Here is a 12,165-nt window from a genome sequence, read left to right as displayed (position 1 = left end):
GCCATGTTTTACAGATGATGTGGTATGCTTTGGATCATGAGCTGTTCTGCGCCTTCTCCATACTTTATTCTTGCCATCATTCTGGTAAAGGTTGATCTTGGTTTCATCTGTCCAAAGAATGTTTTTCAGGAACTGTGCTGGCTTTTTTAGATGTTTTTTTTTTTAGCAAAGTCCAATCTAGCCTTTCTATTCTTGAGGCTTATGAGTGGCTTGCACCTTTCAGTACACCCTCTGTATTTACTTTCATGCCGTCTTCTCTTTATGGTAGACATGGATATCGATACGCCTACTTCCTGGAGAGTGTTGTTCACTTGGTTGGCTGTTGTGAAGGGGTTTCTCTTCACCATGGAAATGATTCTGCAATCATCCACCACTTTTATTTTCCGTGGACGTCCAGGTATTTTGGCGTTGCTGGGTCCACCAGTGCTTTGTTTCTTTCTCATGATGTACCAAACTGTAGATTTTGCCACTCCTAATATTGTAGCAAATTCTCCGATGCTTTTTTTCTGTTTTTGCAGCTTAAGAATGGCTTGATTCACCTGCATGGAGAGCTCCTTTCACCTCATGTTGTCTGTTCACAGCAAAATCTTCCACATACAAGCACCTATCCCTCAAATCCAGGCCTTTTATCTGCCTAATTGATAATGACATAACAAAGGAATTGCCCACACCAGCCCATAAAATAGCCTTTAGCTACGTACACACTTCCAATTATTATCGTTGGAAAACGAACGACGAACGTTCATGCACGATATATACGACCGATCGTATAGCACCGATCCTGCACATAGAGTTAACGACACGATCGTTCGTAGATATTGTACACACAATAGATACGATCGTTTGAGCGATAGAGGAACTATGTGCACGACAGGAAAGTGAACGGACGTTCGTTCATCACGCATGCTCTGAACATGGACGATCAACGAACGATCGTCGTCCAATCCGATCCGTCGGTCCGGTCGTTCGTTTCCAGCGACTTTCCTCATTCGTCGGCGTCGTTGGTTACTTTTTTTACGAACGATTTTTTGCCCAATCGATCGTTCGTCGTTCGATTGGAGCGATAAAAATTGGAAGTGTGTACGCACCTTTAGTGTCAATTGTACATATACTTTTGAGCCCCTGAAATGAAGTGCGTGTGTAAAAAAAAAGGCTTTAGTAGCTCACATTTTTATGCAATCTTTTTGTTCAACCCACTGAATTAAAGCTGAAAGTCTGCAGTTCAACTGCATCTGAGTTGTTTAATTTAAAATTAATTGTGGTAATGTACAGAACTAAAATTAGAAAAAAGTTGTTTCTTTTTAAATATTTATGGACCGAACTGTACATCTCACATTGTACTATTTTACCTATAGGTCCTATTACAAATCCATGTACTGATTTGATGGTTTTACACACTCACCTTTAATCCCAGTAGGAATTAAACGAGGCCAAGAGATGGAAAGACGGTAATGAGAAACCTTCAGCTCCTTCAGCAGCTCCAAATCTTCCTGCAATACAAAATTATAAAAAAAAAAAAAATATTCTCATTCATTAACATAGTAACATTAGAAGCCACTGTGTATGTTCTTTGAAAGAATTGCTCTATTTTACAAAGAATGATCATGGATTGGAAACAAACGATCCACGAAGGATTGTTCGATAATTGTTAACAAAAAAAAGTGCACAACGACTGGTCAACAACGCTGACGAACGAGGAATCTCGCTGGAAACGAACAACCGTTCCGACAGATTTGATTGGGTGACGATTGTTCATCATCTACTGTGTGTACGGTCGTTCAGTGATTGTGAATTGTTCTGTGATACAATTTCTCCTGTACATGTCACTTCCTGCATCGTTTGAACGAACAGTTAATCAAATGTTCCTAGTGTGTACATAATTGGTGGATTATATTTGAACGATCGTATCACTACAGCATGTACAGAATTGTACAGAATACAATCGTTCAAAATATTCGGGAATAATCATGGATCGTTCGTTTTCAAACAATATTTATTGCACTTGTGTACCTAGCCTTAGGTATTCTGCTCCCAGTTTTGAGTTTTGTCTTTACCTTGACCTTGTTGTATCCCTCGCATGAAGAATCTGCAGTCTGATTCATGAACACTTTCCCTTTCTTGTGAGTAAACACATCCCATATGCTCTTGCCTTTGCCATCCTGGTCCCAGGCTCCTTCGGTCTGGTAGGCAGAAGTGCCCACTCCCCATGTGAAAGCTGGACAGAAGACAAAGATACTTATTTATATGTCACACTAATGTCACAGGTTCTCATTCACCAATAAACTTACTGGGTGGGAAAGTGCCATAATAAAATGATCCTCGTTCAGTCTGCGTCCATTGGAATTCTTCTTCTGCCCAGCCATGCTGTGCCAGTGACAACAGCTGAATAATACAGAACACTGGAAACAACATTCTGCAGCACAGGAGATGGCACATTCACTGTCCAAAAAAAAAAATGCCTGTTATAGATTTATCAACATAGCAGGTAGCTCCCAAAGAATGAACCCCAAATATTGTCTTGTGAAAATATGTTAACAATATATCTAACACTATTCCCTAGTAAATTATAGGTAGGCATATTTATAAACAATTTGCAGGGTGAATTTGTATTATTAAAGTGTTTAATTTTTCTGTGCAAATTGAGAATGGTAAATGCATTTGAAAATTAACTAGGGATAGTTAAATATTTTTAATGTAGTTAAAATGTATTTAGTAGACATAGGCCAATGTACTGAGAAGTGTTGTTCTGTAATTTGCTTGCAACATTATCTTGTAACATTATACCATTATCTGCTTGTAACATTATCTGTGTTCATAACAAGGGACAAAGCTGGAAATAAAGGAAGTACATCTTTGTTTACTACATGGGGCTGGCAGGACGTGAGTAATATGAATGGTAACTAGTGTACACATTGGCTTTCAACCAGTTATTAGGTAAATGGGTGGGAGCGCTCCTATTGAGTGCTAATGTATATGTGTCACTTAGGTTTCTAGTCTACACATGAGGGGCTGCAGGTTTGGTGTCTTTCCTAGAGAAAATAAACTTTTTGTATGCGCAGCTCAGTGTATGATCAGAGGACACCCAACTGCCATGAACAAATTAACTCCTGCAAGATGGTCAGAGATCTCAACCCAGACGAAGAGCTGGTGAAAATGCCTGTACCCACAATGGAGCGAATGTACTTTAAAAAGTTGTAAGCAGATCCATGGATTGCACATTGTTCCTGATGTGGACACTCTCCCCCCATCCCAAACTGTCACCTATTATTTTGTTTAATGGGACAAGCATTACTACAGGGTCTGCCTCAACTTTTCGGGACATGATTACTTGATGTTTGTTAAAAGTATAATCTATAATGTGTTCTTTATGTTTATACCAAACCTGTACCTTGCTGTTTATGTTCTTTTATTTTGTAACATTTATTATTTTTCAATTTTATTGAATAAAAATCTATTGAAATTAAAATAAATTGTAAGCAGGCATTTATTGTATTGCAGAAGGGACATTTTCTTTTCATTTTGCAATAAACAACCTGTCTGCTCACAACCTCTATAAGAGGTAGTGAACAGATACACTTCCAATGTGAATGAAAGTCAAAAGCTAACAAAAAAAAAAAAAAAAACGTTTTAGGTGTGCATTCACTTTAATTTTATTTGAGCATCTTTTTCTGTCCATCTTTGTCAGTTTGGGCTGTACTAGACCTCAGACTTTTAATCCCTTATCACTATAAGATTAACTCATAGTTGGTAATTGCTTTACTGGTAAAACATTGGTTGAGTTCATACATCTGCAGTGCAGCTCAATCAGAATGACAGTAAGGGAGTTTTTTTTCCATGCGTTACAAATGAAAATAAACCCTCAATAATGGTTTTATTATCATGCTATAAAGTGATAAAATATATTGCATGTACCTGTATTTTTACACTTCATACCCTTGCTTATTTAATGAAACTCCTTATGTACAGAATAGTAAAACACAGTTGCAATGTATTTATTTCAAACAGCAGAGAAACAAGCAGAAAGGTTCAGACTTATTAAAACAAAGCTTCAGCTGTGATTTTTACACAAATCATGTAACTTTCTAAAGCTCTTTCTGAACGTCACATTATTGCTTACCCCACTGACGTCCATCAGATTCCAAAGGCTGAATTAAATCTGCCTGGGCTTCGGTAGCTCACAGCCTGAAACACAAAGACGTCAGCAGATCTTACATAATTATAAATCCCTTCAGCAATTGAAGAATCATGTGGAAGGACTTGCCTGCATCTCTCTGACATCACTAGGTATCAAACATTAAACTCACAGACCACCGCTGATGTCATTACCCTGGTAGAGGAAAAATTCCTGACATACCTGACAAAGTACAGGCCTAAATGGATTTACCAGATTCAAAAGTACTAAACCTTATATGAAAGAAATACAGATGTTTATATTGCATTGGTATGATGCAAGTGTGCCAAATTACAGTGTTTTAAAGTTTTTTAAATCAAAATTAACATTTACCTGGCTTCTTCAGTTAAATAAAAAATGACCTTGGAAATGCAAAACCTTAGAGACTATTGCAATTTAAATTTGCCAAGTAGATTGTTCCTGTACAAGCTGTTCAATAGGAAAGAAATTATGCCCTGATATAAACATCTACAATGCCATTTAAAAACACAAACTTAAAAAATATATATTTCTGGAAGCCCTGCCAGCTTCTTCCCACTGGTGGCAGTGCCATGCAAAAGCTTGTTCCTGTTCATCATCCAAGTAGAGATTTCACAGGATACACAATACAAAACCCCACCAAGGTTTTACCCTCTCTGACTCCCTTGTAGGTGGGGAAGAGAGGGTGGAGTGTTGTTGGTAAGGTGTATCATTTACCCCATGGAATAAATAGATGCATGCATGCAAAGGGCAGCATGGTGGTTTAAAGGTGAGCACTCCTTTGCAGCGCTAGATCCCAGGTTCAAATCTCATCCAGGACTGCAAATTTCTTTCTCTTATCTAAAATGCAGTTACTAAATTTATGAAAATTGCAGTTGCCCGGATGACATGCTGACCATCTTTGGGTTAGTGGCCCACAAGAAAGCCACAGTATGGGCACAGTATGGGTTTGACTTAATTCCTTTTTCTTGTATATGTATTTATTTAGGTTATTAAAGCCAGTGACAGAGTATACCAGCCAGGCAATGGGAAAATGCAGAAAATGAGCAGCCTTAAGATCACAAATCTGAGCCAGGCACAAGGAACAAAAGATCTTTTGGCAGTGCAGTTTAGTTAAAGACCAAAACTGTGAAGTACCTTTTGCAAAGTCCTCCTCTTTTTACATATGCAGATATGGGTGAAGATTCTGTTAGAACCCCCATTAAAACACAAAACAGACAAAACAACAAAAACAGACAAACAACAGAAAAAACAAAAGTATTAAAAATAAAATCATGCAGTTAGATTGTTTGGCTTACCCAGAAAAATTGACCCTGGACTATATTAAAAATATATGACTATGGTAGAGACATTGGATTGTGAGCTCCTTTGGGAGATAGGTAGTGACATGACTATGGACTTTGTACAGCACTGCGTACTATGTTGTTGATTTATAAATTCTATTTATTATTATTGATAATAATATTAATAATAATAAAGTAGGTAACACAATAAAGAATTGCATACCACTGGATCTAAATACCAGAGCTGCAGAAGGCTGAAAGCTTCATAAGTTAGGTTCAAAGTAAAATCAAATGGTTTTAGATACATCAGACATAAACCGTATCATTCCTATATTGCCATATACCATTCCCATATGTATATATGTGTATAAATTACTACTCTGTCCTAGCTAATGATTGATACAATAGATGGATGACTGAAAAAAAAAAAAAAAAAACAGTTGCAAAAGTAAGTTCCTATAGCAGGCAACCAGAATGGATCTTGCAAAGTAAAGAAATGCTCTGACTGCTTCATATAGCCAAGTGTCATAGTTGTATGCTAGACTGAAATCTACTATACTGTTGGTTCATCTTTATAAATCCAAGATGCAACTTACCTCCTCATTAATATCTTTCCTATCATCTCATTAATTCAGCTCCAGCTAATTGTCCCAAAAGCAAAAACCGAGTGTTCCAATCACTGAGAATGTTAGAAATTCAGAGAAGAGTCTGGTCCTGATGTTCTCTTAGCTGCAGCAAAACCCCAAACAAAACAGAACTATCCAGGCTGGAGAAAATAGCTGAGGCCCACAGAACGCACAGAAAAGGCTGCTGGTCAGTGGAAGCAAAGCACTGTGGGCTGCTGAACTTATATCAGGGGACATTGTCCAAGAGCAAGACTGTGTGACCCAGCTAATGTTTTCTAGTCATGGCTTATTCCACAATTACCATATACTATTCTTCATTTCTGACCAGCATACTAGTTATATTAGTTTATGAGAAATGACTGAATGATTGCTGGATAAACTATATAGATTTATTATTATTATTATTATTATTATTATTAATAATAATAATAATAATAATAAACAGGATTTATATAGCGCCAACATATTACGCAGCGCTGTACATTAAATAGGGGTTGCAAATGACAGACTAATAGATTTTTCTAGTAGATTTTTAAACATTTATATAATTGCATATGATTGCACTTCTATAATTATTGTACATCATGATATTACTTACAGATGAGGACTAGAAACCACTGGCCTTGGGGCAAACACAACTAAAGATGAATGCACAATTTCATCGATTGGTGCCCCAATCAAATGTTCATTTTTGGTTGAAGTTTAGTAATGAATGTTCTCTGCCAAGTAGTCTGCTATGTTCAATAAAGAGGGAGGTAAGAATAGAAGTGGGAGATGCCCTGCTGTCGGGAAGTCAATAGAGTTTGGAACATCACAGAACTGGTATTTGTAGTTGGAGAGTGGTGGATCATTAATGATCTTCTCAATATCAGGGGACAGCTGTATACACATTCAAGACAATCACGAACAATCATGTGAACAGGTGTGAGATACACTGTATATAAGACTTTTTTTGCCAATGACCTTCACTTTAAACATAAAAAGATTATGCACTTCAAAATCACTTTTCAATAGATTAAATGTTAGATTCAATAAACACATCAAATCTAGCAAAAAACTATTAAAAAAATAGGTCATTCTGATTATTAGACCTGATTTATTAACGTTCTGCAAGCGTGGAGAAGATAGACTATCATGGGAGAACCTGGATGATCCAGGAAACTTGGAACAGATCTGCTGTAAGATCCATTTCAGGTTTATTTGACCACCCAGGTTCTTATGGCGGTTTATCTTCTCCAGTACTAAAGAGCTTTATTAAATCAGGCCCAATGTGTAATCCCTATAATATTCGAAACAATTTGAACAAATAAAAATGTAGCATGTATATGGAGGCAGGAATACATATGGCAGGAATACATTTCTATTGACTTTCTTTGTGACTCTTGGCATTCAGTCACAGGATAAAGCTACATACACACTTCCAATTATTATCGTTATTATTATCGTTGGTAGACGAACGATCCTGCACGATATCTGCGAACGATCGTATAGCACCGATCCTGTACATACAGATAACGACACGATCGTTCGTAGATATTGTACACACAATAGATGAGATCGTTTGAACGATACAGGAAGTTACGTGCACCGCAGGAACGTTCGTTCATCACGCATGCTCAGACCATGGACGATCAATGAACGATCGTACACACGAACGATGGTCAACGATCGTCGTCCAATCCGATCCGCCGGTCCGGTCGTTCATTTCCAACGACTTTCCTCGTTCGTCGGCGTCGTTGGTCACTTTTTTTACGAACGATTTTTGCCCAATCGATCGTTCGTCGTTCATTTTGAACGATAAAAATTGGAAGTGTGTACGCAGCTTAATTCATACAAAGACAGAGTAAGCAAATTTTTTTTCAGCAAATAGTGGTAAATTTGCAAATAAACATTTCTTTCTTTCTTTTTTTGCCTTTACCTAACATTTTCAAACATTTTACCTTGCCTGTTTTTTACCTAAACCCACTTCTCCGCAGTTTTTTCACATGATGCTATTTTGGGTTTGGGATCCTTGGCAATCATTAATAGAATGAAGTTACTTATGTACAGATACAATCTCATTAATTCCCAGATGCCAGCTATGCCAGGATCATACATGGATCTGTACATGTACAGCATATAAAGATTCTGAACAGGGAGGTAAGTCTGTTATATGTTGCCACTCCTTACACACTGCTATTCGTTTTATCAAAATGACAATCTTTTTTGTAGTATTAAGTAAAATGGTGAAAGGTTTGCACTCCTGTTTTTATTGCCTACTGTGTCATCACTAATTGGCTAGTTTTACCTGACATCAGAGTCACAGATTTAGAACTAACATGCTGTACAAAGTAAGCGAGTATAAGAAAAGCACCACTGGTTCTATTCTCTTTACCTGTTCTGGGTCAGAAATTTGGACATTGGTAAAGGCAAAGCATCATCATGACAGCCAGAAACTAATATACCCAATAGCCGTGGTAGTCCTCCCCTTTGGTCTGCCATAGTTTTTTAAGGTTAATCCAAAAATATAACACTGCTAGTAATGCTATATTATAATAATCCCAATTTTCACTATGTTCTGTGATCCTGGATTGAAAATCTAAACCCATAAATATGGATCAAACCACTCCTATAAACAACTGGCAAGAATCCCTTAGGATCAATAGACCTGTAAAAAAAAATAGCCAAAAATCTCAATAAATTCTGAAAACATCAAGTAAACTGGATCTAAAAAATATAGGCCAAAGTTATATTGCTGTCATGACTGCAGGGTATTGGTAAATGTTATTAAAAAATTGAAAGGGTTTTGTTTTGGGGAAAATTAATGTGTATGAACAGGTGCAGGGTCCCATCGCATATAGTATGCGGTGGTATTAGTTCTGCCAGGGACACTGGCCAGGCAGTTCCATAAAAAATGTCTTTAGGTCAAAGCCTCTAGCAGAGAACAGATAGCAAGTGATTTTAATAAATGGATGAATAATTAAACCTAATAAACAATATGAAAATACAAAGGGGTACACAGAGCCAAGGTGGACCCTACATTACAATAGCCACAAATATTGTTCAGTGGCTGGACAAGTATATAAGAAGCTTAGTTGGGCTGTAATATAAGAGGGATAGAAAGCAGGTTTTCACTTTTAGTAAACATTAGAGTGCCGTTATAAGGGACCATACTGACAAATAGTTTTGAGTTGCAAAGCAAACTGACTGCAAACTTTGGCAGGAAATTTTAAACATGGCAAATTTACAGTGATTATTACTGGGAATAGGCTGCAATGTTTGAGGTACAGTGCAGGATTAATTCTTCAGAAAATATTATTTGAAATTATTGGAATTTGAAAACATTTGGAATATGTTGGTCCTTGGAAAATGTTTTAAAATTCTGGGAATTATTTTCTGGGAAGTTTTTCAGTTTTCATTATTCCCCACCTATGCAGTTCATTTGTGTAATAGTCTGCAGATGAACACATTTACCACCAGGTGGCGTACAGTATGCATTTTGCTCAGGCTAAAACCTGAGCGCTCACCACCAAGTCAGGGAATGACATCAGGAATGGTATTACTATTATTATTATAATTATTGTCATTATTAATAAAAAAACAGGATTTGTATAGCACCAGTAGTGACACAGGAGGACCCTGCCCCGAAGAGCTTACAATCTAGTAATTACTTTAATAATAACAAAATATTGTATTTATATGGCACCTACATATATTGCAGCTCTGTACAATAAATAGGGGTTACAAATGACAGACCGATACAAACAATGACACAGGAGAAGGAGAGGATCCTGCCCAGAATAGCTTACAATATGAAAGGTTATAGAAAGTAGTACACAATATTAACAAAGTTGTGATATTGAAAAAATAGTTCCTAAAACATAATTATAAAGAAAGGCAGGTGTGAGAGAAAATATGTAAACCCTTGGCATTTTACTACAACTATTTACCTTTTTGAAATGTAACTATTTACCCAATTGAAATTTGATTTGATCCTTATCTATCTATCTATCTATCTATCTATCTATCTATCTATTCTGCATGATGGAATTTGTAAAACTCAATGTTTTTATGATCATGTGACTTGTAGACTAGTTCCTAAAGTGCCACCAAGTCTCCAAACTACAGGTTTTATTAATTATTTCCGAATTTGTTTTCCTATTCTGTTCACCTCAGGTGTCCTATAATCAGGAAATAAATGACAGAGGTGCAGAAGTTGTTGGGAGGTGGGCTTTCTATTGGTTCTTTAGATTCTCCCATGGCTTATAGTTTCAGAAAACTCCTTACTTTCTCTTGTAGGTTGAATAATATTATTAATATTAATACCAAATAAACAGTATTTATATAGAGCCAACATTTTACGCAGCTTTGTACATAGGGGTTGCAAGTGAAAGACAGATACAGACTGTGACCAGTACAGTTAGGTAACTATAAATGTAAAGTTGACCTTGTACCACCAAAAGGACAATCTACCACTTAGTTTTTACATTTTAAAATATTTGTATGAAACACTAGAGCAAGAGAGAGAAAAAAAAATGTTCTAAGCTGAAGCAAAGTCAGGATGGGGACCAGTAAATGGCTAATAAATGAGAAACGGTGAGGCAAAAATAAGGGTTGTTGTTTGCGGAAACAGAGTTGATTATTAAACAGTATTTATATGGCGCCAACATATTACGCAGCGCTGTACATTCATTAGGGATTTATTTTAAACCCAGGGAGTCTTGTAATGTAGTCATTACATACAAGCTTTATATCTAGTTATTTTTTTAGCTGTGTGGGGGCCTTTGTGTATCTCCAGTAAAGTAGAATCAAAGGGCTTGTTTTTAGAAGCTTTTGTCATATTGAGTATGGTCCCCAGCCTTTTATTTTTACTTAATGCATTGTACAAGATAACAGTTTGAAGACCATTTTCAAGTATGAAATTTCATTCTTTCTGCACATTTTGGATGTTTATAGCTGAAGTATTTATTTCAAGCAGCTGTGGTTGTATGGTGCTGCAAGTGAGGCCGGATGACCACATAAAATACCCATTGCCTGGGTCAGCAGGAACCCAAAGGGCTGCACCCTCACCTCATGCTGCTGATTTTCATATAAAGCTAATATTTAATATTGAGAAAAAAAAGATTTTTGTCTGCCATTCATCGAGCCAATGCCATCTGGCCAGGTTTTTAGTGCTGCTGACCCTGGCACAACTTCTGTGTATTTGTAGGTGGATTGGAGTGTTGTGTTGTTCATCTACCGTGTTGCACGTGGAACCAAATTTCTAGCAAAACAGAGCAAATACAATTTTTTGTATGGAACATTGGAGAGAGAGAGAGAGAGAGAAAATAATGTTCTAAGCTGAAGCAAAGTCAGGATGGGGACTAGTAAATGGCTAAAAAATGAGAAACGGTGAGGCAGTTTGTCCTATGTTCTAAGTACAGTACAGGTTCAAAAATCCGCCAACCTTCGGACCTGAGGTGTGCTGGATTTTCGAAAATTCAGGATTTTTGAAGGTTTTATATGCTGTATATATTAAAAAAACAGTTTTACAGAATTTTAGTTCGCTCTAAACAAAATTGTGCCTCAGAATTTTAATCATTACTGTACCCTCGAAAAGAAGCTAAATAGCAGATAGGCTGTCAGGATGATCATCTTCATGATTGACAGTAACAGCATCCTCAGCAACAGGAACAGCTTCATTTTATGGAGGAAAAGCAAGACCTAACAGCTGATTCTGGAGTACAGTACTGTCCAGAAAACAGTGCAAATTTGAAAATGCTGCAAAAATGCTGCGAAATCTATGCAGTACCTGGAATATTGAAGGACGGATTTTTGAATGTTAACTTTAGTCAGTACTAGCTGAAGCCACAAAGTTTGATTCTTACTGCCCCTAGCCCAGTTATATTATGTGATTAGGGTATTGTAATAAAAAGTATAGCCATTGAAGTAGAGTAAATCATAAGGCAGCTGAGATAGGGCACCAAAGACATAATTTCAAACCCAACCACTACACTACTAAGTTAATGCAACATTTTAGTATTACCCCGTTTCCCTGATGATAAGACACTGTCTTATTTTTTTTGGAAGGCCAAAATATGCTCTAGGGCTTATTTTCAGGGGGATGCCTTATTTACCCATGAAGAAG

At 36.9% G+C, this 12,165-nt stretch overlaps 1 protein-coding gene across 3 annotated transcripts in view; it reads right to left on the bottom strand.

Moving 5' to 3' along the window:
* The window catches only part of LCTL (lactase like), a 24,337-nt gene extending 18,160 nt beyond the window's left edge, over window positions 1–6,177 (bottom strand). For 2 of the 3 annotated variants that reach the window (XM_072402603.1, XM_072402605.1), the window contains exons 1-5: window positions 6,030–6,177; window positions 4,118–4,182; window positions 2,289–2,439; window positions 2,055–2,215; window positions 1,403–1,490 (exon numbers count right to left, since the gene is read on the bottom strand). In XM_072402603.1, coding sequence (XP_072258704.1) covers window positions 1,403–1,490; window positions 2,055–2,215; window positions 2,289–2,436 — 397 coding nt within the window. In that variant the 5' untranslated portion in view covers window positions 2,437–2,439; window positions 4,118–4,182; window positions 6,030–6,177. The remainder of the gene's footprint in view (window positions 1–1,402; window positions 1,491–2,054; window positions 2,216–2,288; window positions 2,440–4,117; window positions 4,183–6,029) is intronic. The other variant, XM_072402604.1, reaches the window with a different exon arrangement.
* Between the last annotated feature and the right edge of the window lie 5,988 nt (window positions 6,178–12,165).

The sequence above is a fragment of the Pyxicephalus adspersus genome, chromosome 2 (assembly GCF_032062135.1).
Source record: "Pyxicephalus adspersus chromosome 2, UCB_Pads_2.0, whole genome shotgun sequence".
In the NCBI taxonomy this organism is placed as follows: domain Eukaryota; kingdom Metazoa; phylum Chordata; class Amphibia; order Anura; family Pyxicephalidae; genus Pyxicephalus; species Pyxicephalus adspersus.
This window is presented reverse-complemented; position numbering and strand designations above follow the sequence as displayed.